The 27479-nt window shown below is 42.7% G+C and overlaps 1 protein-coding gene across 1 annotated transcript in view; it reads right to left on the reverse strand.

Moving 5' to 3' along the window:
• Window positions 1–4895: 4895 nt before the first annotated feature.
• LOC141467217 (uncharacterized) overlaps window positions 4896–27479 on the reverse strand; it is a 33741-nt gene continuing 11157 nt past the window's right edge. Inside the window, exons 5-11 of the mRNA XM_074151664.1 lie at window positions 23818–24054; window positions 22381–22458; window positions 20881–21097; window positions 16104–16312; window positions 15509–15581; window positions 10840–10957; window positions 4896–5091 (exon numbers count right to left, since the gene is read on the reverse strand). Of these exons, the coding sequence (XP_074007765.1) occupies window positions 4896–5091; window positions 10840–10957; window positions 15509–15581; window positions 16104–16312; window positions 20881–21097; window positions 22381–22458; window positions 23818–24054 (1128 nt within the window). The remainder of the gene's footprint in view (window positions 5092–10839; window positions 10958–15508; window positions 15582–16103; window positions 16313–20880; window positions 21098–22380; window positions 22459–23817; window positions 24055–27479) is intronic.

The following is a 27479-nucleotide window of genomic DNA, read 5'->3' on the forward strand; positions in this document are numbered from 1 at the left end:
GTGTTAAGATGTATTTCTGGGTAACCCGTTTGTCCTGTCAATGTACTCTGCTTGGTCCCTCTCCACTCTTCTCCATTTGCCTTGGTGCCACGGGGTGACAGCAGCAGCACTGGCAGCAGATCTGGGGAAAGAGGTCAGATAGGACACACTGGGAAGGCAGAGCCCTAGAGAAAGAGGGAAGAGGTACTGAATGGAGAAAAGACACCAAGTAGTTGAAAATCTAGCAGCAAACACTTGCTGTGATTTGATAGTTTTGAAGAATTTCAACCTGTTCAGGTCAGAAGGCATATAGTGTAAGACTGCATTGGGGTTCTCCAAGGAAGAGCATGTATTTTCCTTCCTTGTTTTAAAGAATTAAAACAGTGTGGAAATTAATATATAATCAGATTTATAATCACAGTGTAAAACACACAGTATTAGGCAGGGCTGGGAAAGGTATCCAATTTTCAGTCCTCAGCTCCTTGCATTTCGCCCCCAACAACTGTTTAACTCTCTCTCTTGAAGATCATAAACCTCTTGGTTCCCAGGTCCTAATGCTCCCTTCTGTTCCTCCATCAGCTGGCTGGAAAGGCAGCAAGAGCCTCCCAGAGCTTCTTGCTCCCCAAAGGAGTGGAAAAGGCAATCCTTTTCTACCCTGCTAGCCAAAGGTGCAGGAACTTGCCACAAAACCTTTTGCCCTAAGGGAACTGCTGATTTCTTTAAGAAAACATTCCAAAATGGGTTTTACTGAACTTCCAACGAAACATGGGCATGTTTCTTGAGGAAGAACTGGTGGACTTACAGTGTTGTGGTGGACTCCACAAGGAACTCCTAGCAGATGGATGAAAGTCCTCAGCAGGGCACATCAGAGCCTGGGCCTCCAAAAAAATCAGAAAACCACAAGAACTTGTGTCCTCATGGCACCTGGTAGGTCCAGTTTCCTCCACAAGCAGCAGAGAGACCCAAGAGCCACATCTCACAGTGCACGGTTTTCTCTCCTGCTTTGCACTGGAAATTTGAATGGTCCCCACCACATTTGCTCTGGTTATCTGCTGAAACAGATAAGTGAAATGCACCTGTACGAAACGCTTTACCGACCTGCTGCCCTTGGCTTTGCATTCCCACATACCTGAGACACCCATCTCCCAGATGCCCCTCCAGCATAAGAAACGTTACATGTGCACTACAAGGCTGCAGCGTGGGGTGCAATCAGCAGCTATTCCAGGTCTTGGGGCACCAGATGTCACCCACAGCACCCTATGCCTTCAGAGATGTCACCTTAACACGTTTCTTTCAGGGCAACCAATGATGGAGGGATGGATGGATGAGCTAAAGGTATAAAATCCCCCTTTTTCCTCTCAGAGGCCACAATAACATTCAGCCCCACTTCCATGTCAATCTTAAGTCTGCATTTTAACATATACATTGAGGAGACTGTGTTAAAAAAAATCTAATATTATGCTTTTGAATAGCGAATTTACCTAAGTAAATAATTATTTTTAAACCCAAGATTTAGGCAGCTTTAGTATTCCACATTATGCTAATGTTTGACAATTACTAAGTGTGGGTATCAGCCAGCATTTTTTTTTTTAAGTTTAATTTAAAGCAATTTGACATGGAAAGGTTATTACTTTAGTTGCCAATAAAAGCTGTACTTTTAACATAAGTGTACACCAAGCCCTAGGGTATGTGACTATTATCTTTTCTGCAATTATGTGGTGTTCTACATAAATGTTTAAAAAAAAAAAAAAAAAAAAACTTAGAAATATCAAAAGTACTAACTTAGCTACAATGTAAAAGTTGAATAGCAGAGCCGGGAAGCGCCGGCTCCCGCAGACACAACACAGGTTGAGGTTTCCTCCTAGAGGTACCGCCGGGAACGGCGCCTCCGCCCGTCACCGCCGCCACCGCCACCCCACAGAGCCCCCGAGGCTGCCCTGAACAACCTCACGAAACAGTGATGCTGCCACTTTGCAGCTTCACCCGCATTCCCCAGAAAAGCGCTTTTTCCAAAAGGTTTCCTTTTTTTTTTTAATCTTTTTTTTCTCTCTTTTTTTTTTTTTTTTTTCCTCCAGGTCTTCTGTGCTAAGAGGGGAAAAAGGCTTTTCTTGCATCCCTCTTGAGCTTCTGGTTTTCCCTTATAAGGGGATATTGCAGTTTCCACTTGCTTTAGGGCTGTGGCAGTGAGCATCCCCCTCTGCACATGGCAGGGAGTCGCCACCACGCAGCCAGGGACAGATCCCAACTCAAACGTGAGGTTTGGTCCCATCAGACAGAACCACCACTGCATGGTCAATCCTGCTTTTGAGCGCAAATCTGCCTTTTCCCCCAGGAAATTACAGGGGTGACCATGAAGAGCCACAATACCGTTGCTGGAGCCCCTGGAGGGACAAAGACCTGGGTACAGTCTGTCCTTAAGAGGACACAGACCAGCTCTGACACACGTGGGGACAGGCATTTCCCTTCTGACAGCTGCTCTCCTCCAGGATTTGTTTCTTTGGCCAAAGTGAGGATGCCACACAAGCCAAAAGTGCCGTGAGGGTGTTTGCCTGTCACCCCGGGGACTTGACACCAACTGCCTTACTCCCTTGGGCAGCTTAGTCTTGAGCCCCTCCTGTGTCACAGAGAGAGTACCCCTGAGAACAGCCTCTTCCACCAGTCTCTCTGGGCCAACAAGGGGCAGAGCCCGGGTCTGGGCGGGTGCATGGCAACATCTCCAAACAGGGTCCAAGCCCCACATCATCCCATGCAGGTAAATTCACTCCTCTCTGCTCTGCCCTTCAAAGGCAGAGCCCGGGGGCAGCAGATCGGGCGAGACACGCTCTAGTCCAAACGCTGGAGGCTGCTTAGTTAAGAGATCATTTTGATTTATTTTTTTTTTTTTAAAAGTCTGGGTCGGTTTTTTGGTTTTTTTTTTTTTTTCTGTCTGGGTTTTGTTTTTAAAGTTAATTTGAAGCTTGTGAAAGTCACAGCACGACCCTTCCTGGCTGAAAATCTTCTTCCCAAAAACACCCGGCACCAGGGTGATGAACTTCGGCTTCCTGCGATGCCCTGCCAGTGCCTGTTGGTGCCAACCTGCAGCCACCGCCAGACAGGGAAAGGCAGTTCAGCCCCCGCAGCCTGCTCAGCCCTTTGTCTTTCTACTGAGAAAGTGAGAACATTGGTTTCGGTTCCAGTGCCAACTGCAGTTCATGTTTCAAATTAGCTAAAGTTTGTTATTTTGCACTTATAGGTAGGAGCTGCAACAAACTGTTCACCAGCAGTGCAAGCGATAGTATACAAGCCCCTCTAGGATCCCTTGGAAGAGCTCCTGATGAGTTCACCAATGTTTGCACATTAACCTCTGGGTGAAAAGCCAGCCAGAGGGATGTGAGAACTCCACCGAGACCTCCAGAGCATGACACAAAATGATGCAAGTGTGGGAGCTAGGAGAGAAAAGGTTTTGTGAGCCCAGAAAAATAATAAGACGTTTAAATCCTTAATTGTTTTTCTTGAAGATTTATCCAAAATTGAGCTCTCCTTAAGCCTGTGAGTTTGCAGAGCATTGTCAATAAATTAGATCATGCACACAAGGCAGGGATTTCAAGCCAAAAAGCTCTAGCCCTGAGTCGCTTAACAGCAACGCTCCCCAGAAAAACGACTCGAGATGAAACATGAGATATGTATTAATTATCAATGGTCTAATAGAAAATTTAATGAAGACAAGTATCTTCTTGCACTTTATCCACGATAACGATGATAGTACGTCAGCGAGATGCATACCTTACAGTGTGGCGGTGAATGTCAAGTCTGAAGCCATTATAGCAATTCACCACAATAATGGCTAGCCAATGTATGGACTTGTAGCACTTAATCAAAGTAATGACATTCATCCACAATTATTTATGTTATGGTAACAAAGAGCTGCCAAACGCAAAACAAATGACATGAGGATTTGCAAGTGAATTCCTTCCCGTAAATTCTCCTTAGGTTATGCTTAAAGGCCCTCAGGATGGAAGTCTGTATAAATTCAGAGCGTTATCAAAACGGTGCTGTTATTGTGCAACGTTTTACTGCCTATAAACACTGAACCCAATGCTGTTGCCAAAATGAGCTCTTCAGCCAACAGGACTGTCTTTGATACCATTTGAGCTGGCCCTGATTTACACCCAAGAGTTGTCTTCAGAATTCTACCGGAGGAAAAAAAAAAAAAATTGGAAGACGACCTTTGCTTACATCTGCCTGTCAAGGAAAACAAAGACCCAGTTGTATCAACACTTATACATGTGTTTAACTTAAAGTATATGAGCAGTCCCCACTTACCTCAATGGGCTTTGGATTAGGGCCATTATAATTACCAACCGTGATTCTCTATTAAAGTGCAGTACTTCTCTTTCAGGGGCATTTCTGTGGGTGTTTGTATAGAAACACTGTCAAAAACTAAGAACACCAGTAAATATAAAATGGCAACATTCAGGTTCAAATGCAATGAACTAATTTATTTTTTTTAACACTACATCCAACTGTTTTTCAGCACTCACAGATGTCACTGGAACAACTTGAATACAAAAAAAAAATAGCCTAAGAACAATATACTACACAGACCAGCTAATATTAATTGCTTTAAAAATGCCCCCTGTTAAACTAAATAATAGCCAAGTCTCACTGCAGTAAATGTGCCTTTATATCATTAAACACTAATTTAACAGAAATCTGAATGCATAGTGAAAAACATGAAAATGTTAAAAATGAAGGATTGCTTTTTTTTGCCCTTTTATTTTTTTGGCATTACATGAGTCTCCAAAGCAACACCCGAAAAAGAAAAAAATCATTCATATTAGCTGGCCACACAGACCAAAACTGAGACTAAACTAAACTCTAATATGCACTTTCCAACGTGACCTGCGCTCCTGAGAGCAGAGGTAGGAGGAAGCCCCTCACCACAGGCTCTGGCCACCCTCGATTACCAGATTATGGCCCGTCATGTAATCGGAGGCTTCGGAGGCCAAGTAGATGACAGCAGCCTGCAGGTCGGTGGCTTGGGCCAGCCTGCCGGCGGGGATGTCCACCAGCCAGCGCCGCACCAGTGGCCGCAGGTCCTTGGAGCGGATGAGCGGCGTGTCCACGATGCCCCTGCAACAAGCACATGCACCCAGAGTTTAGGAAGAGGTTTTGCCCAGAAGGAAAGGTGGCACTTAATAGGTGTTTGAGATGTTAATCTGGGAGGAAAACCGTGGAATAGCACAAAGGAGATGCACAAGTCAGGCCTGCTCTGCCTCTGCTGAAAGTCATAATGCAAACTTTGGTAGCGATTCTTTCCTATTGCCTTGTGCTGCCCAGGGGCAGGTTTAGTGGTTTTATTTAAGTGAGTACACATATACTATGCACACATATATAGCAGTAGCCTTTAAGTTATTCATAATTATCAATTTGATTTTTTTTTTTACAGAAAACAAGCATGGCATTGGAACCAAAAGCACCTTGAACCGGGTTGGTCACAGCTCTTGGGAACTGCCGTCCTTCTACCGATTTCTCTTCCCATTGTTTCGCAGCGTAACGTCACACAAGGTGTTTGTGTACAGCCCAGAAACTGAAAACAGCCCCACTTTCCATATGTCAAAAAACGAGGGGAAAGAAAAGACAGTGCCCTTCTGGGCTCCAGACCTCTTCCACACAAAAAAGGAGAGGCAAAGATAAGCACGGCCAGTCCACCGCAATTCCCCTTAAACCAATACCCCGACAAATCACAGCGCATTTACCTGTCTCACCTCTTTTACATTAATGAGCGACTACGCCATTTATTAAAACTCTGCTAAGTTCATTTTCTTCAGGTGCCCTAAAAATGAGTGATGCTCCGGAAAGCACAATGCAGGGTGAACATTTGGCTGGCTTTTATGACTTTAACTGCGACTGATTTGTCATACTCCTCCTTAACAACATATTTGTATTTTGCGAAATGTATAATTTTTTCAGCCCCTGAACAAATATATTTACATAACTGTGTCTAACGAGAAATTACATTTAACTTCTCAGAAATGACAATAACTAAAACCTGAACTGCCAATTCCACTTCATTAGTGTGGTAGAAATGCATTCCAAATGTTAATAAAAATTCCAACATGCTGATAAATTAGCGCTTCTAAGGAGCATGTGACACCTTGGTTAACATATTCAACCTCAATTATATTTCTCTTCAGCACCCTGTTATCTGGAACCTTTGCTGGCAATCAGAGGTGCTGTTTTTCAGCGGCCAATTTTCTAGATAATGTAGCTTATCAACACTGTGGGTAAACTTGCCAATGAAATCAGGCTGCACTGAACCACACACACGCTAATTGCATCTCTTTTTTATGCATATTTACAGACTGTCACTTCAAAGAAATCAGTGGCCCATTGAGGCAGCCAGTTAGCTGGAAGAATTGCCTCTTGCAAATGAAAATTAGCAAACAAGCTAGTGATAAATATGAAATGAACAAAGTATAAAAATACCCTGTTTTGTTCTGAAACTTCATCGGCATCCCAATTTATACTTCCAAGGAAATAATTTTTTGAGGCACACTGGATTCTGGGTATGAGATTTACCTTTTGTTTTAAATGAAGGCTGAAATCTGCTATTTACTCTGTTACGAAGTGGAACTAATTCAGACTTTCCCCCAAACATTTCTCTTTTCACTAATCGGGCAGGATTTAAATATCGGCTTTATTTTTTATTGTAATTGTCAATAAACACCAGAGCAGTTCAGAAACACTGAGCGATGCAGCTCACTTAAGCTCTGGCAGTGTAATAAAATCAAACACATTCCAGCATAGGACTGCAGAGCGTTTACTTATTTCCCCCAAGCACTGCCTCCAGCTCTCCCCCCTCGTTCACCCAAACTCCTCAAGAACTGGTTTTCTTCAGAGAGAAACGAGCTTTGAGAGAGACGTGAAATATGTTGGACTCCTTTCCCTTACATGCCTGTCACCGTGCTTACAAAGCCATCAACATCATCATTCTGGCTTTACACTATCAGAGATCAGATCCATGTGATTTTGTAATTTATTTTTTTTTCATTTACATGTATGTTTTAACCCCAAGGGAATGCAGATTAGGGAATACGACACACAGTCCTCCAGCACAACAGATTTTGCTACAAAGAGGACGTTTTTCAATCTGTTCAGAAAAATGATCTTTGGTTTGATCACCGCAAGCTGTAAATCACAGCGGTGTGCCTCCAGCTGGACCTTTCTTTAGGTTCAGTTCAAGTAGAAAAAACTTAGATGTGTAACAAAACTTCATTACAAATCTTTGTTATAGAAATGAGAGAAAAATATAGCGCAAAACTTAAAAGTTGCAAACACACATACTGATGGCACTATAAATATTAGGCATGTCATTGATACTACACATCTTCTGGGAAAGCTCTGGTGCCAAGTTGGGCAATTTAATGTTGTCGAACCCTTTTAGGCAGATTTTAGTTGGCTTCTAACCAGTTCCAGCAAAGACAACTGCCAATGCATTAATTCCCTACCTCATCTCGTATGCAGTGCTGAGCCTATCAGTACTTTCTGTTGCATGTCAATGTAATATCAAACTGCTGGTTCCTCAACATTAGACATGAGCATCAATATTTCATTATTGATACACAGGACAATTTGAGACATTAATAAAAAAAAAAAAAAATAAAAAACAATTGCCTAAACCATTTCCACTTCGAGAGACACATTAGGAAAAATATCACTTACCAGATACTTAACTGGAATTGTTACGTGCGCTCAATCCCCAAATGAGAGCAAAAAAAGATTCCATCTGTGTGTAACTTGATTTCTTTCAGATGAGTTATTAATTTGAATGAGTTAAGTACACTCCACTTAATCAGGAAGTGTTTAATCAAGAGATGCACTTAATTGGGACATCTCCCAAGGAATTAGATTTAAGTCCAAAGATACTTACCAGCAACGACTGCTGCTAAATGGGGATAGTAATGCTGCTTAATTGGGACACCTTCAGGTGATGCTGGGGTGCTCCTCCTGCCAGCTCTGCCTCTCCTTCCCCCATGATGGGGTACACCAAAAACCAGTGGTGATGCCACCCTACCTGTTTTCTGACCGGGCTAAAAGCCGATACAGCACCGTATGGTTCCTTCATACCGTCCCAGGGGAGCATGGCAGGCATGCAGGGGATGAAGCCTCTTTGCCTGTCGCGCCCCAAATCCCTGCAGCCCAACAGTGGGGAACATGGTTCATCCCCTGGGACCACTGAGTTGCACTGGGTCTCCAATAAGCTGGCCTGGCTGTGGCTGTGGGTTGAGCCGAAGATCAACTTCCAAAAGTTGATCATCATCAACTTTGCCCACCGCAAAGATCATCACATGATGGCATTTTATGCCTTGCAAATCCAGCAGGGTGACCCAGTTAGTCCCAGATAATGGCCATTAATTCAGTGCAAAGGCTGCAAAAATGGAAGTGCTGCACGTGCCAAAAACCAGAGGCTCTTAAAAGTGCCCTGCTCCATCACACCCAACACACTCCACACGTGTGGGGACCAAAAAAGGGACTAAAACACACCATGGACAGCCAGGCATCGGCCACCAGTCACTGCTCTGTAAAGGTCCCTGTTCACACCCAGGTCCCCTCTGCAGCCTGACCCCCGCGTCCCTTTCAGGAAGACTCCAGCACCTTTTTAATTTTGCAAGGCACCAGTTGTGCAGCAGGCTACGAGGCAACCACACTAGACAGTGCCAGAAGAGCCACCATCGAGTGTTTCCACGATACACGGAGATGCTGGCTGCTGCATGGAGCAACAGGCAAAGTCAGCCAAAGCATCCAGGGAGCCTTGGTCACCTTCTCCCCATGGGCATAAGGCTTGCCTGGCCAGCAAGAGAAACCTGAATCTTCAATTTTATAAATGCAATAAATTATCCTAAGGAGTCTGCCATAACATTTTATGCATTGATAACTTTTATGCATTGCTCTGCATAAGTTTTATGCACTCGTTAAGAAATTAAGTTGATAAAAAGTGACCAGATAGGAAGAGAGAAAAAAGGCCAAAAGGTTTGCACGGTGAAATAATGTTTAAGGCCAGAGTGGAGTGTTCAGAACTTCAGGAAAAGGTATGCCCAGGGTGTCTTAAAGCATTAATGCAACCATGAGTGGGAAGAGCAAAGGACTTAAGGACACACTTAAATATTTCACTTATTCAGAGATTATCCTGGGTACCATCATGCCTCACATCTACCTCCATGCTCCTCATAGTCCCCTCCTGTTGTAAGATGGCTACATCCTAGGTTTTGCTGCCTGGCTGCCGGGGATGTTCTCTCCAGGTCTCCAAGCTGCTCTAGGGGGACATTAGAGGTAGTAAAACCATTTGTCCTCTCTGAGTATTTTCTGGTTATTCCTCCGCAAAGAAACACCTCTCTACCTGTTAAAGAATTTTGAGCTCAGAGCTAGAGTTGAGGTCAGGGAGGGATGATACAGCCCCATTTTGGCTTGAAAATTAGAAAAAGAGAAGTGCGACTATTTGTTCACCATGCTCTGACAACTGCCTCCAGAAAACTAATTTCTTCAAATATGAGTGTATGTTTCCAGCTTATACAAAACAATGAGTTTTGAGCATTCAGTGGATATTTTCAAAATTTATGCAAACCCTCTAGAAATGGGTAATTCCTCACCTAAGAGCCTCCTTATCCATGATTGCTGTGAATGTGGTACTACTATCCCACCTCTGTTCGTACAGATTACCCGTGTGTTTTCAGACACAACTCCTGCCAGGTCCTGCTGAGCTTCCCTAATTCTCTTCATCTTCCCTGGCTCTCGAAAGCCAGTGTAAATTCACTAGCACTAGTTGTGAGAACGCTGTTGCAAAGCTGATGCATTGGCATGGGAAAAATCCCATTACAAAGTAAGATGCTGTGTAAAGAATCTGCAGATCACATACAGCGATGGCTGGAGTCACTGGTATAATTAGTAATATATAATCATAAGGAAGACAGCTAGCACAAGGAACTGGAGAGAAGACCAACAGTAAAAACACAGGCACTTGCCATTGAGCTCTGTCATTATTTTTTTTTTTACTCCACTTTGTAGATTAAAATATGTAATTTGTTTTTCCTAATTTGATGTCCATTATATCTTCATTATGGCACTTTAACTCCTGGGTTAAAATCCTGCCCTTCTTACTTACTCTGATGGACTTCAATGGTCTACGGAATTTGACCACTTCCAATTAACGCTATCCACTTGGGTTTCTGCTTAGTACTATCATGCACTGTTAATTTTTTAATAAAATGCCTGTGTTGGGTATGTGTGTGAGAAACAGGGAGAGAAAAAGTATATGTGGTAAGAAAACTTTTCTTTGTGAGTAAATACCATAAAATAAAACATACAGCTCTAAGTCTTTAAAAATAAGGAAAATGCAATTTGCAATAAATATATATATATATTTACAAAATTACACCTGGCCTCCTGTGATTGTCAGAGCTGAACAGTATCTCAATTACAGCAGTACAATGTGGCTTTTAAAGTGCCTATATATTTGTCTCAAGTAAAAAGGGGAAAGAAGTATTGTCTATTAAGTGTCAAAAGCCTTTTCTTTAACCGCGGAAGGCTTGGACAGACTAAGGAAATATTTCATCTGGAAGAGAAATGCTAAAAACTACCCTTCACGTTATTGGAAAACCTATTATCAAATGCTAAAACCTCTTCTTAAATCCCTGAGTATACACAGCAACAGAGCAGGCTTGGTTCTAAGTATTTAAACCTTTGTTAAGGAAAAGACAACATAAAAAGGGATGCAATCCACCTGCTAATTAGAAACTTTATTTGCCGAGATACTGTTCATTTGAGCTTTTTAGAACATTTCATTCTCATTGTACTTTCAAAATGAGACTACATTCTACTTACGGGGAAATGCAGTTGACTTTTACTCCTCTGTCAATCCACTCGGTTCCCAATGTCTGTGTTAATTTTACGACCCCAGCTTTCGAGGTGTTGTACGCCAACTGCTTCTGCGGGTGTGGGACTAGAAGGGATTCAGAAATAGGAAATTATTTATTCTCCACAAATTAAGATAGCTTAGGCACTACATGGACAATTCCCTGTATTGAGATGAACTATTTGCCATTTTCCCTGATACTAGGCAGGGAGCGAGAAGAATTTAGCCATCCACAACTCAAAACTCGACATCTGTATTTTGCCATCTCAAGGTTTTGCCTCAGCAGCTGTGCTACTGGAAAAAAAAATTGAGGGGAAAAAAAAAAGAAAGAAATGTAAAAGGTCCTTATTTGGACAAAGCCAAAATCAATATATTAAACACATATTCAGTATTTGACTACTCCTAAGGAAGATAAATAATCATATACACACATGCACATTCATCTACTATACATGTATGTCTGTTTATAGACAAAATACCTGTATACTGTAATACTAACAAAATACAGTATAGCATAATGATACATGATATAATGTATTATGAGATAATATAATATAAAGTTATAATACAATAAAGTACATAATAGATTTTATAAAATATACTATATTATATATAGCTTCTTGGAACAAATTATTCTCCTTAATTTTTAAATTTTCCATAGTCTGAAGCAAACACATCATATTATCTAATCAGTGTTTGTGTGGCTGTGAGCACAGGTGCGTCCCAAAAATTCAGAACACCCACCACTTTCAAAATCTGAAGCTTTTGAAAAATGTTTCAGAGATGTCACATGTCAGTCAGAGAGGGAAAATGATCGGCTTGCTAATTACCATGTTCAAGCTTGTTAGTGCTGTGTGCTCGGGTGGCTCTGCCCCTCCACCAGCTCTCGCACTCAAAGTATTCCCAGGAAAGGTACTTAAGGACAAATCCCCAGTGGGTGTAAAGTGCTTTAAACCCACGGGAGCCAAATCCAGTCGGTCCAGCTGTTGGGATTTATACCCACAAAGCGTCTCTCCTTGGACTTTTCTGGCTGCCATTGTGACTTCGTTAAACAAATCCAGTGCAAAGCACTGCTCTGTAATTAGCACCATATCAGTACTGAGCATCTCTGAGATGCTGACGCTGTCATAGAAGGAGAGTGGGGGAAATCAGTGCTAATATCAGTAATCACAAAGGCAGGCAATTGTAGCTGCGGGGTTAGGTAGGGCTGAACCCTGGAAGAAAGTGAATATCTCTGCATTTGTGTACGGTGTGGCAGCCAAACCCCACCGCATCGTGATAAAAGCACGGAAGCAGCGCTGGTAGATGGCATTAAATTGGTCTTAATTTACGAAGTGAAGCTGGTGCATCAGTTCTAGATCAGTACCAACCACGGTAGCCCAACATATCCACAATTGCTTTTATTGACTAAAACGATTGGTTTTGAGCATGTCAATTTAAAGGGTGAAAAGAAGATGGTAACAAATTGAGTTATCCAAACTCTGAAAGAGCAAAAAGCCCTGTTGCAAATTACTGAGCATGTATGTGAATAAGGACCTTTGCCTTGAAGGAAGATGTTTGTGAATAGATTTAAAGCACACACATGACGGGAGCAACAATTAGTGTTTGGGGTTTTTTTTCTGCATACGCTGAAGACTTGCTGAGATTTTGGAGGCCTTTTGCTTGCTACAAAGAGCATTTCACACTATGGCCAGCATTTATTCTGGCCTCTTTTTTTTATTGTTCAACGTGAAACAATTCACATCTCAACCAGCAGAACCGCTTCCTGCTCTGCATGTGCCCGTCGTCCCCCAGACACAGCGCGCCGTGTGGGCTCTCGAAAAGATGTGGGATGGAATTTCTTGATTAATTGCCATGCATCAGCTCCAAGTTACATACAACTTCGGTAGTTAACCTTGTAACCTCCCAAAAGCACTTCTTTGCTGAACTTCCCAAACATGTCTGTTCGTGATAAATCGTTCGGCGTTTGCTAAGAGGAGAAGAGTTTTGGCACCGGCTCTGCACCTCCAGCGCACGTGGGTGAGAGCAGCAAGTCGCCGCAAGCTATTCAGAACCAGCTCTGGTTTGGGGTGGGTGCCGAGACAGGGTTTTCTAGAGTCCTTCCATGTAAATGCTTTTGCCTTCATAAAAATATCTAATTTAGAAGATGAAATTTCACCCTCCTGAGACACTTGGCCCCTCTCAATGGGAAGAGCTCAAGAAGACGACAGTGGGTAGTGGGAAGCTCTGGAGCTGGATGGGCTTTCTGCAGCCAAGCACCCCACACCGCCTCCTCTCCCCTTACCTCGGGTGGTCTCTTATAGAGAGAAAAGAGCTCTTAAAGAGCAAATTGGCAACCCTCAAAACTCATACAAAACAGGGATGGAGCTTGTGAATAAAGCTATGACCCTCACAGTGCCACCAAAAAAAATCTGAATTTGTAAGGCTTCTGGGAAGCGAGGACACTCACTCCTGTTCCAGGCGGAGAAGACAGGAGGAAAGCAGATAAAAATGCTGCCAACATCAGCTGCATTACATTTTAAACACCTGACACTATGTTTTTGCAACCTTGTTCGGTGCATAAGGCTTCTAGCCTGACCTTGAAGCAGGCGTGTAATGTTAATGAGGGGTGCAAGCAGATAGAGAAGACCAGACCACTTACCACTAAAGATATTCACTGTAAAAATTACAGATCGGAGTTACACCTGTGCGAATGGCAGAGCCGCAGCAGCCTCGGCTCCGCTGCTGAAGCATACGTCTGGAATAATTCCAGTGAAATACCAGAATCAAAATGCACATATGCAAAATGTATGCAGCTTATCTTCAATTAATTAAAACTGATTCTGAGCAGTGTATCTGGAAAAATCACAAACAAAAACCTCCCTATCCTGCTAAGAGTCTCATCGTTTTCCTGTGTCTCTGAGGAAGGACTCAACCTACAAAAAAAAAAAAAAAATCCCCCAACTATTTCTAGAAACATTTCATACTATGCCAGTTGGCCAACATACTTAAATAACCAACCAACCAACATATTTATTTAACATTCAGCAGATGGACATGATATGAACATCGTGGTTTTCAGTCGTAGTTTTATAACTACTAGATTTTTTCAATGCCAAGATTCAAACAGGTTCAGAAGGTAAACGCATCTCTTCATCTCTTTACTTCTGGCCTAGCATGCATTAACTTCCAATGACATTTAAACACATCTTGCAATGACCCTTCCAGGCTGCTCTCAGGGTTCCTTTCCAACCTTTGTTCCAGCTCCAGGACCGATACTGCCCTCAAATATGATCCCCATGTGGGTCTCGGTGGACTTGGTGTGCCAGCCAAGGAGGTCCACCCTGAGTTGGGGCTGGGATGGATGCCGTGGTGGAATGCCATCACCTCCCAGCCCAACAAAGCTATGCCAGGACTCGATGGAGAAGCTGGGAGCTCTGAGAGCACTTCTGGGCTGCAAGAGTGAGGCCAGGAGCAGTGTGCCAAACCAGCAGACCCCCAGATGGGGCCAATTCCCAGAGCTTCATAACTTTCTCTAGGGTGGAATACCTCCCAGGAAATTTTCCTTTGCAACAATGATGTGGATGGTGACAGCCCAAGCCTAGACCAGAGCCCCACAGAGCACAAAAGTGTCAGGTCTTTGAAATTTAAAGCTCTACATTCTTTGCAAAACTATTTTTCTTTGGGAGATTTCGTAACTCTACAAAGCCAGGGCGAAGGGACGGTGCCTGTGTTTAAGCATAAGTAAAACAGCTGGTAAAGACACTTGAAAAAAAGATTAACAACAACATTATAAATGCATTTTTGAAGAAACATTTAAAGTTACTGTGCAATAAACTGAGCAGAATGTCACAGAATGTCAAACTGGGCACAGTAAAAATAAATGTTATTCCCAAGGAAAATAAAAAGACTGCATATTTATGTAACATTCAGCAGATGGACATGATATTAATACAGGGGTTTTCAGTTGTACTTTTATAGCTACTAGATTTTCTTGCCTAACTTGGCAACCCAAGGCACCATTTGATTTTTGGATTTGGACAATACTGCAACAGATGTCCAGACCAATAAAATAAATTCCTAAAGGGCTATGCTTAATTTGTGTAATTGATCAATTTTTGTTACATGGGCCTCAGTTCACCAGCATGTAACTGCCTTCCAGATTAGCTCAGCAGTAGGGATTTCATTCCATATGTTACAATGGTTTATTGGCTCTTTTGACGATACTGCTGATTCAGCAGCGTTGGTGGAGACACCTGTTGGCAACGATAATGAAATAAAACCCAGGCGTACTGGGGCGAAAACCAGTGCAAAAGCTTTTGGGTGGCTTGTTAACCATCATGGGGGCACAGCTTCCCGCACTCAAACGCATTTGCCTGACATTATGGGGGATTGCACCAGCACCTCTCCCGTGCCATCAGCACGTCAGAGTCAGAGAAGGTGACTCCGCCTCTTCTATAAAAAGTAATAAGTGCTCTAAAACATTGAGGACAGATAAATGTTGAAAAATGATATCAATAAAAATTTTGTAGTACATTTCCTCTAATACAAAATGTCAGTGATTTACTCCTTCCCAATACAGGTTTAATTGATTCAAATAGCATCGGTAGTAATTAAAATATGGATTCTGAAGCACAACTGTTAGCTCTCATCACTCACCTATTAAACTTGCCATAGATGCTGTGTTAATTATCTTCCCATATCCTTGATTCAGCATAATGCGGCCTGCAGCCTGTGACAGAAATTAAAGGAAAGACCAGTGACCCTTTTTGTGATTGTGCTAATAATGACATGATAATAAATTAGTCTTCACTTTTCAGAAGAGTTTATGTGCTAACACATTTTTTTTAAGCACTTGATATAAAAACTTGGTATAAAAATGGCTGATGCAGGAAAAATCCCATTGCCACTTCAGACCCTCTTCACTGTTGGCAATATTTTTTCAAAATAATCACTAATGTTGGGAATGCCCCCCCAAAGCTTTCTGGTTTTCAGGATGTGTCAAATAACCACCATAAAAAAAAAAAAAGACCATTCTTAAATGCCTGGGCAGCCAGTAAGTCCTAGCTGCTTTTGAAAATATTGACCAAAATTTGTAATTGATATAAAGCAAATCTCTCCTTAACTCCATCAAAACTAGGACCAATTTTATTATGATAGTTAGTAATGAACTGTTATTAAACCTTGGTAAAGTAAGTGCTTAGAAAATTATTACCCATTTGCAAAACAAACCAGTACAGCATTTGACACTCACTTGGCAGCACAAAAATAATCCTCGCAAATTAACGTTAAAAGTTTTGTCCCATTCTTCTAGGGAAGTGTCTTCGCTGGCGGAGTTCATGTTGATTCCCGCATTGTTGCATGCAATGTGAATGGTGCCCCAGCGAGCTACGATCGCATCCATGGCCTTTTGCACATCCTCGGGTTTGCTTATGTCTGCTGCGAGGGCAATGCTTTTAATCCCTGCATTAAAATAAGGGTGATGAAGTCAGGAAAAAAAGAAATCTATTTAATGATTATTTATCAATTGATACATATGCATTTTTTATATATACCAACTTAATTCATTGCTCCACAAATTGGAGCAAAATGTGTTTGTCATTATAAAACTGTTATTAGAAAGTTGTTAACTGGTGTGAGGTTTGCTTGTTGGAGGCAAACATAAAACCGAGGTATGAGTGGAGTCTGCCGCTCCAGCAGCTGAAGCTTTGAACACTGCACCATCTTCTGTCCAAACCCTCAACTGCAGCTTCTCCTACCCTGAGAACATCACTCGAGGGTGCATGGTATCAGCTCAGGAACAAGATAAAGCAAAGAACTCTTTCATTTGCTCAAATGTAGATGTTTTTTATGCCAGTTTCCCCGAAGATACTGCAGAAATCAGATAAATTTGTCCAAAAAGTGCTCTCTGGATGAACCGCAGCATCCAGACAGCTTGGAGCCCCAGACAAAACCAAACCAGTTTTAGGTGGGAGCTCTCTGGGAATTCCTGCAGGTTCACAGGTATGGCAGTCATGGTGCCTGGCCATATTTATTGCAAGTCACACCACCAGAATAACACAAACATTCAGAAGTTACGAGATCTACTGGGTTGAAGCATGCAAAAGTTTTGCCTTTTTTCCTAGAAAAATCCAGGCATTGACTTTTGTACCAGTCCTGGTCCATAAATAGCTTCATTTAATTTACTATCAAAATCAGCTTTGAACACCCTTATTATTAAACAAAATAAGTAGCCTACAGAGGTACCTGATGTCAATGCGATTATGCCCATGCTGAAAGTCAAACAAGGCTACACCAGTAAGGGCTGTGGTGAACTGTGTCTTAACTCACAAGGAGGGAGGCATCTGCTGGGGCTGGACCACAGATCAGCAGTCTGCAAGCAAACAGTGCACTGGTAGGAAGCTACAGCTGTTAAAGCAAGAATTTTTACTTCTATTTAACCAGAATTTTTTTTTCCCCGTTGGTCCCTCTTCTAAATCATTCTAAGCAAAAATTTAAAAGAAGCCTTAAACCTAACCTAGCGGAATAGGAGAAGACTCTCCCAAAATGAAGGAGATGGAGGCTTCCATGAAAGCAAGGCAAAGCGATAACTGCCCAGTGATATTTGAAGAAAGTGACAGAATCTTTTGGATAGAAAACTGATCTCCAACAGCTCCAGGAGCCTGCCAGAGCACACACCCCGAGGTGATGCTGGTCTGGGGTGCTCCCCACGCTGGGGCATGGGAGATAATATCCACTCCGGCCTTTGGCTATGCCATGGTCACCCTCGCTTCCCACGGCAGAGAAAAGGGCAGACCCAAAATGCAGCCACCTACAGAAAAAATGAATGCACGTTCTGCCACAAACGTTTTATGCAGGTTTTATGCTAAATATACTGAAAGAATAAGAATAGCCAGACAGCCCTCATTGCTCCTTCTAATTGTTATCAAGACATGTAACGCACAGGGAGCTGCTGCAATCTTTCTTATTCAATTTACAGACAAAATGGGTGCAAGCGTGTTACTAATGGTAACAGAATGAGGCTCTTCACCTGCCCTCCAACTCTCACCCCATTTATGGCTTCATCTTATACAATAGTTCATAAAAACAAGACAAAAGGTGCCATGTGTGAGTGTCTAGTGAAGAAGCAGTGAAGGCACAACTCACTTCAAACCAGAGTCCCACACTTGACCTTAATCAATTCAGCTGATATGCCTGCACTCTGAGAGAGGAAAAATAAAAACACTCTCTGTCTCTTCACTGTCCCCCCCCCTGCAAAGCATCTGTTAAAAATAAATAAATAAATAAAATAAACTATGGAAAGATAGATTAAAATCAGTAGTCCTAACCAAAGGTAAGAAACCCAAGATGTGACTGTGCTGCTACATGCGTGACAGTACCAATGTATCTCTACAGTCCTCAGTTCAGTTTTGTGATGCTCGTGGAGGCAGTTTCGTGATGAGAGGGGCAGGAGAGGGGCTCAGCGGCTCCATGCTGGAGCGGCATCGACGTGTTGAATCTGCCCGAGCTGCCCTTCTGCAGGGGACATGGACACAGGCCCCCTGCCATGGGCTTGAGTTCTGGTGTCTCAGTATAAACGGGAGTAATACGTTGCAGATAGGCAAGAAGATCAGAAGTGACATTGTAGGGAAGGCATTTGCATAGTTTACAGTGAAAATGCACATTTTAAAAATCCCATCAGACTAATTCTTCCCTTAAGGTACAGGCAGTGATTCCCCCTGAAGACAGAGGGGTATGTAGTGGAAAGTAACCCTTAGGATTTTTTGGTTATGTTTCATCATTTTTGGTTCTTCTGTCAGGATCCATTAGCAACTGTTGAAAAAGGTATTCACACAGGATCTAAAAACAAAGACCCCTGTAGCCAAGGGATATACACCCGAGCTGTCTAACAAAGCTAAAACTGAGATCACAGAGGTTCTGATGTTTAAAACTCATCATGAAAAGATGACACCATCCCAAAAGACAGTAAAGGGCTCCTTGGTATAAGAAGTAAAGTGGGTTTAAGAAAGCTAAGCAAAATGTTTTGAAAAAGTATCTATATGGGAATAACTTGGGGCACTGAATTTCCAACTTTGAGGTACAGATCCACAACCAAAAAGGGGGGAAAAAAAAAAATCACAGGTCCTTTGGGCTTATTATGGTAGGAAAAAATACATATTAATACTACAATTTCTTCAATTTACTCATGTGAATATTTTGAGAATAAAGCTAGCTGAACCTTTTTGTCAAAATTTATTTCCAACAGAGTATGTTACTTCTTTGAAGCCAAAATGTTTCATGGAAACATATTGATTTCAACAAAAGTTTTCAAGGGAAAGCTTCTGAGGTCCAGGCTAGACTCTCTAGTTACCTCTGGAGAGAAAAAGATTGAAAAATCTGACCTTTTCAGATCCTTTCCAAAAATGGGCATTTGGATATAATTCCCTTTCACAAAAGCATTACAAAGTTTGGGGTTTGTTCCAACAAGGAATGACAATAAATTTGAAACCTCAAAAACCGTCATGAGATGGAATAGATGTGCCCTGACCACCTGCACTGGTCAAGTTGATAGAAAATATTTGACCTGAAAGGATAAAGATGTGTAAAGACTGTGAAGCGAGATTTTCTTTACCTTAGACTGCAATAATATTTGCTATCCCTCGTGACCTCTCCGACTGCATTTTGTAACATACTCCCCACCTCCTCTGGGCTTGTAGCCCACCGGTGATGGAGCAGAGATATAGGGCAGCCAATGAAGGATGGATGATCAAACTCCTACTGAAAATGCCCTGGAGAAAAGTTGAGTTAGTTTTCAAATAAGCTGTTGGCATCTGAAGTCTCATGGCTCTATCAAGTAGCCTGTTTCTACCTGAATAGCTCTACTTGATGTGCAGGATCTCACCATGAAAAAATGTCAAAAAAGGCAACTTAACTTGTAGGGCACAGCTACTTTGTGCCAAGACCATATGGCTTCAGTGCATAAGAAAATGAAAAGCTTCAGCGAAGGAGGGACTGGATGACTCAAAAACTTGTAATAGGAGCTGGACACTTCCTATTCCAGGTCATTATCTGGGACCAGACGAGCAATTCAAAGCTTTAACCAGTACACTGGCACTCTGTGTATAAGTGTCTCCCACTTACTAGAGCTGGGATCGTACAGACTGGGACTTGTTGTTTAAGATGTTCTTTGTGGAGGCTCAGGATGGCATCAAAACCAGAACTAAACATTCCTTGCCCCTTCCCCACTGAGACTGGGTGATAGAAAGAAATCTGCAGGGGCTGGTTTTTCTGGAGAATATGGTTTCCAACGGCTCAATCCCTTTCTGAAGTCAGAGTGGAAACAGATACTGGTGACTTTATCCAAATGGGAATGTGAGAATTTCCCAGGTAAAGCTCCGTCTTTAAAGAAAATGAAGCACTGAACTTCGAAGAAGGCTCGGTTGTAATCTCACAAAAGGAATTATAAAATGAGTAACACTTCCTTTCTTTTCTCATTAAAATTATATTTCCAGTTTTCTTTTTCACCTTTACAATTGCAGTTTAGCATGACCCCAGGGGGAAATTCAATTTTATGTTACATTTTCTGTTTTTACTGCTAAAATAGAAGAGGCTTGTAGAGGATTTTACCTCTTATTTGGGATTTTAGTTATTATGTCTATTAGTATTTTGTTTCTATATCTGATCTTGCATGTTTGAGAGAACGACAGCTGAGGGTTTCAGAAATTACTTTGCTTCAGTTTGAGGGCAGAATGAGAGATTCAGGCTGACAATAGCTCTACCCTGTTTTGGTGTTTTGGCTCATGGTCCAGATGTTGAGAGGTGCCAGGGAGGGGGTACATGCCAATGAGTTCATAGGCCATGTCTGTCATCCATCCTTAGAGAAGACTAAGGTACCTTGGCTGCTGCACAATCTACTCTGAGGAACACCAGGGCTGGACAAAAGAGAATTGAGCCACAGAGAAAGGGTTGGGTTTGAATGAGTTAAACAGCTCGTTACAGCACTCATTGCCGGTTTGTCTACAGCAGGACCTGCAGGTCAGTCCCATGCTTACCTTTGAGGCTGAGCTCACATACCACCGCTTCTGCCTTTGCAAGGACCAAGTCCACAACAGCTACTTTAGCACCAGCTTCCCCCAGTGCGTGAGCAAAGGCTCTCCCAATTCCCTGCCCTCCGCCCGTCACGTAGGCCACCTTGCCATCCAAACGCAGCCGGTCAAGGATGCTGCGCCTGTTATAACCCCAGAAGACGTCATCCCTCAGCACTTCTTTCTAAAACAAAAACATACATACATTGCACAATAAGGCGCAAAGCTCAGCAATGTGATAGCTATGAAGGACTCTGCCTGTGAGAACGAGGTGGGTGCAGGAGCAGTGATCCATGTCTTCATGGCCCATCAGTTAATACAAAAGGTATGACTAATTCAAGCTGAAAAGCACCCTTGTCCCCACAGATATTAGTCTCAATAAGAGCACTAAGCTGCAAGACAATGGAGCAGAAGGGCTGTGGTTTCAGGAGAGGCACCAACCACTCCAGAGTAGGGTATAGTATTTCCCCAACCTGGCTTCCCATGGGAGATGGGTCAGGTACAACCTCTTAGAAGATGACTGATTAAATCTTCCAGTTATTTCCCTCCCAGAGCCCAAACCTGCCCTCAGGCTCAGCTGGTTTCAGGGAGGCATGGAGGCTAAGAACAAGTTTCTAAAGGCAGGATTTGGCTCAAGTGGAGTGCACTCAAAATATCTTCACAAGGCTGGTGCATAAATAAAGATATCAGCCAATAACTTACACCAAGCTGTCATCTGATCAGCTGCCATACATCATTTCCCCCTGACTGGAATCAAAATGGAAAATACAAGATGTTTAAAATATTGAGTTTGAAATGCCAGGAATTACCAGTGGGTGCAGCTTTGGGAGCACTCAAACTGCAAAACAATCAGGATGTTTGGGTCTGGATTTAGTGACTTGGGCCATTATGATTCCAGAATTCCAGATGGGTATTTCATTACAGCTGGATGATGCCCACTACATAAAATGGAGAAAGATAAAAGCACCATCTTTTCCACAGGACAAGCAAAATCGAAGGCCATGAAAATACTCAGCTCAGAGAGCATAGGAGGGCATCATGTGCTGCCTTTGGGGGGAAAAAAAAAAAAAAAAAAAAAAAGAGCTAGTTCAGAAATATTGCATTGGCTCATTACGGCTGGGCCCTGGCTCCATCTGCCCACGCTCTCCTGCACGGGAAGGATGGGAGAGCATCAGGCAGATACCCAGCAAGCAGCACGCCAGCCAGTCCAGGGATTTATCACAGCACCAGTGTGGCTGAGCTAGAAGACTTAGCAAGGAATCAGCATTTAATAGCTTTAGTATGACCCTGGACCAGTAAGGCTAATACATGCCAAGACCCAAGCTGGTAAGTCCATGCTGCACAGCGCCACAGCATAACAGAACCCGAGATTGGGCTCCCGCCACCAAACCCCTGGAAATTATTTTGTCATCGTCCTCAGCAGAGTCAAAATTTTCCCAGAAATGCTCACGGAGAGGAAATACACACCTTGGATTCAATCACTGCATCTGGAGGTGCAGGGCTCCTTCGGATGATGCTCAGTCCACTCTGCACAGGTAAAATTATCTGCAAATGTAACACATACACACACAGTTCTCAACTGCTTTGTGCCTGGTTTTCCATCACCCAGATTCCACTGATATGAAGGATAGTCCTTCCTTCCTTAGGCCATGGCAGTTTTTCTCCTACTCCTATTCTTTAGCTGAAATTCCTTCCAACACAAACATGTCAGGCATTTGTACTTGCTCACATTCTTCTTCCAAAGTCACAGTTTCCACAAATGCCAGGAAAAAATGCAATTTTGTCTCTCTGTTTTCTAAATCAGTGCCAGCTGCTGAGGTTTCTGGGTTTCCACTGCCTGGCTAACGTTGTCGTGAGGACCGGAAGTCTTATCCTTGGAGCTCAGCAAACCTCAACAGCAACACTTTGGTGTTCTTCAGCATTTGATAGAACACCATAGATGAATGTCAGTGGGTTTTGCCACCAACCTTCTCTGATACCATTATCACACTTTAGTGAAAGCTGCACTCAGTGTTGGAGATCCAACATTAATATCAAACTATTAGAACATTAGACAGGGAAACAACATGCTATTTGCATGCATCAAATAGCTAACAGTAAGATTCAGGACACAGAAAATTGCCATTAATTTCTCCTTTTCTACAAAGAAAAGCTACTGTACTACCGGTACACTGGAGATAGGATAAAGACAATCTCAGGAGGCACCTCTAGAGGCCATCTGACCTGCAGATAGGCAAGTACCTTAAGCCTATGAGGCACATACCAAGACCTTCTGGGCAGGACCCTATGGCAGGGGAGAGCGTGGGACGGGGTGGCTGGGAGGGCAGGCAGGGATCCGGCCATCCTCGGTGGCTCCCCCAGCCACAGCAGCCTCTCTGCCACCCCAGTGCAGCCATGGGGAGAGCAAGCTTTGCAGGCTGGTGGTATCTTTACTGCTCTGGGGTAACATCATTCATGCCTGCTTTTAAAGCCCTAGAGAATATTTGTCTAATTTTGCCTCTAAACCCACAGCATATTGTTTATGCATGCTATTTCAATATTTTTTCTTTCTCCTGCTGGAGTAGGACTTTGTTGACTCCTGTTGTGCTGGTGATGTCCTACAGCCTCCACAGCCTTTAAAGCAGAGTGGTGGTTCCTTGACCGTACTGTAGAGTTGATTATTCGCTCTTAAGTGCTCCACTTTTATCTTGCCTCTCACACTATATGATGTAGACAGAGAGTAGGGACCACTTCTGAATATAGAAACTCATACATAGAGCTCAAGTAAGGTGAATTATAATAAAATTTGAGTTCATTTTAGGTCCCCTGGATAATGGCACCAACAAAAGAAACATTTTAAAGAGTACTTTGCAAAATCCATAGATACAGTACCACGGGCACCTTAACCAATTGCATTGCACTAACCTGCTGAACACGAGGATCTGAATTAATCACTGTATTTAATTTTCTGACAGCTAGTACATTTTCATCAGATACATTCTCCAGGTAGACTTGTCCTTTCATGAGTGTATTCTCTACACAGATCACTCCATCCATTCTCAGCAAGTGGTTATCCATGACAAAGCTGTAGTAGTTAACAGCGTTCCTTTGATCAGCATCAATAAAGACTATATCAAAGTGCTCATCCTCAGCATGTAATGCCTGGAAAAAAATTACGTTGGAGAAAACACTAATTATTTACCTGAAAATTTAAAGTCTTGCCATTAAAACGTCCTTTATATAAAACCCAAACCAGAGGGAAGCCTGTTCTTTTAAGGTAACATTGCTAGAATTACTTCTGGAAATCTTGGGAGTTTTCCATGCTTTGCAAACAATTCTTCAGCAGCACTGGTGCCCCAAACTCTGAACAACTCAGAGAAAATCAAGATATAAAAGAGGATAGCTCATCCCAGCTTGTGGTGTTGAGAGTTGCAGCAGAAGCATCTGCACATCTAGAGTCAAAGGGAATTGATCCATCAGGGTAAGGGAGAGGACTGGCATCAAACTCTGCAGCTGAGGTGCTGCAATATCTCTTCTCAAAAGAGTAACTATCAACAAATTGAAGAGCGGCAATTATATCAGTCTTTGGGAAAAAGAGGCATAAGGCTGATCCTGGGAATTGCAAACTAGCAAGTCCCACTTCAGTAGCAGGCAAATGGTTGAAATCCCAATTAATAATAGAATTATAAAGCACATAAAAGAACGGGTCATGATAGAGATAAAGCAGCACAGCTCCTGTGAAGGAAAATGATGTTTCTTTAATCTAAAAAAATGCTTTGGATGGCTCAGCAACAGAGAGGATAAAAGAGAACTGGCTGCTATCATCTAATTGGATTTTCAGAAATGTGGCACACCTTCCCTCCAAGCAGGCTGCTGATGATAATGTATAAAAGTGTTGATGGATGACCAGATGGGAGCCTTTACAGCCTTCTCCTGTGGCAGTTAATGCACTCGCTGCCCAAGAGGCTGCTATGGAATATTTCAGATTCCATCTGGGACTATTTAACTGCATCTGTGTGCGTTGCAATGAAACAACGGCTCATCCACCTATCTCGGCAAGCAGAAATGCTTTCAAGTCTTGGCATTTCGAGTGAAAAGAGAAACAATTATGTTTTCCAGAACTCTCTGTTTCTACCACAACTTTTAACAGCACTTCTTGCATCCAGATTTCCCTTTTGTGTTTGGAGACATTGTGCACAATGAATGATGAGTGATCCCCTGAGATGTAGGAGAGAAAGCACCAATAACAAATGGCAACAGAATGTGAAAAACTAATTTGTTTTCGGGAGTGAGTTTGATGGCTCCCAAACAGAGATTTCAGGAGCCTTTCTGAAGCAGAGAGCACATAGCTCAGACAAGGAAATAGCAGAAAGTGGATCATTCAAGCTCTGAATTACTCCATTGTGCAAACTGGTACCATTGTAAGCTTGTTAGTGGTTAAGAAATTAAGCCCGCCTGAGAGCCTGGATAGTCACACTTAACTGCAGATGCTTGATAGCACAGAAGCTCTGCCAAAAGCATTCATGAGTCCACATTTAGGACACCTTTTGATACTACACTATAATGAAAGGAGACCTTAAGGCCAAATACATGCTGGTTGATAATAAATGTAGTAGAAACTGGGACATCTGTCTTCCTGGGTTTCATCTTTTCTTTTCCTGACCAGTAAGAAAATTTTTCCCTGGTTCCCTCTTGGGCTGTATTGGGGAAAGCAGCAGGAACATTTTTGCTACTGTGGCAAGAGCATCTTATATCAGGTTGCAAATCAGCCAGTCTGTCCAGTGTAGATACTTTAGGAAGGGTCAGAAGATGAAAGCTGGGAGGAGGAGTCCATCAGGAAGAGACATTAGAGGTCTCGTTCCCCAGAGAGAAGAGCCAAAGCCAAATTCAAGTAATTATCATGACTTATCACTACTTTCTGACTTGTAACCTTCCCAGGCAGAGGAGGTGGGGGGCAAACATTCAGAAGCAGATGTGGCCATCTCTGAACATATGTTACTACTGCTCCATGGTATAGCTCCCTAATGAAAAAGAATCTCACTTTTATGCATTGACTTCATTAGGTCCATATGGAGTTGTGTAGCTCTTTGGATATTAGCTGGACTTCTCATTTCAGCCCTCTTTCTGTACTATCTACCTGCTGACAGTTTATCTCCTTCTTAGTTGTCTTCTGATACAGATAAACCACCTTTTAACTTCACAGCTTTCATCCCAAGAGGGATGTGTTGTATGTGTATCCACCACATGCCTTTTTCGTCCTTGCACTGCGTGTGTGTGCAAGGACACCGTTTGAAAGGCGTTTCTTTTTTGCCAGTTCATCAAGTCCTGAACAGCCAGCCATGAAGGTCAGTTGGGCACCCCTCATTTCTTCTAGATACCTAGTACTAGATACCTATATGGAAATGCCTGTATCACTGCCTTGGAGTTCATACTGCAACCCTGCCATCATTTGAGCTTCTTTGTTCCACAGCTTCAAGACTGCTGTTGAGTTTTCCACATTTAGTTGGAAACAGCTCCAGGCTGATAAAGGGAAATCCTGGAAATTCCTTGAACCAGCTTTGCCTCAGGAGCAGCCTCTACACAAAAGGTTAATAGCCACAGGAACAGGAAAGTGCTCCGTTTCCTGGACCTCCTTGGCTAGCAGAGTAGGGGTCACCTGGACAGGAGATCCCCATGGCCAGGGTACCACACCGAAGAGGGTTTCCTCACTGCCAGGACCTCTTGCTGAACCAAGAGAGCCAGAAAGAAAAACAGCTGCTCTACTGGTAGCTTTGACCGTGGAGCTAAGCACTGGAAATATTGGTGCAGTGATGAGGAAAAGATCTTACTGCTGTCCCTCTCAGAATGGATGAGGGGTTTAAGAGGAGGGATTGACCACCTTTGTCCTTCCAGAGCAGACTGGGCCTGGCCCTGCCTAGGACCTCACAGCACGTTGAAAATGCCTTTGTCCTTTGCTAGGAGAGAGGCAGAGCCCAAACGTCTCCAACTGTGAGGAAAGCTGAGATCCAGAAGGAAATAATCTGCCTGCAAAATATCCCGCTGAAACTAATTTCCTGAATGTTTACAGTGCAATCCCTGCTCCTTGCTACGGAGGCATCATAGACGCTAACAGATGGCAACAAGAAGTGTCTTAATTCAGAGCAAACTTGGCTAAAATTAATGCTTTTGCTTACAGTGAGTCATTAACTTCCTTTGGGATTAAAAAAGGAAAAAAACCAAAACTTGTAGCACTGCATTGCATAGAGGAGATGCACCAAAAGCTAGCACGAGAAAGGACACAGCTGCACTGCTGACGAACATGGCAAAAGATCAGGGAGAAGACATCCCGAAGAAAAACATGAATGAATCTTCTCCCAAAGCTGCGAGAAAACCTAATTGGAGTCCTGATCAGAGACAACACTCTCTCATAAGGCACATCCAAACTCAATCAGAAAAAAAAATATCTGTCCAGTTCCTTTGATATGGATCATACAATCAGAATATTTGTAATAAAGATGTACTCGAAACTTATTACCTTCCCTATGCCTTGTTCTTGACCTAAATGTAATAGCAATCCATCCTTAGGGTACATAGAACACATGAAAAAG

This window comes from Numenius arquata, chromosome 8, assembly GCF_964106895.1.
Source record: "Numenius arquata chromosome 8, bNumArq3.hap1.1, whole genome shotgun sequence".
In the NCBI taxonomy this organism is placed as follows: Eukaryota; Metazoa; Chordata; class Aves; order Charadriiformes; family Scolopacidae; genus Numenius; species Numenius arquata.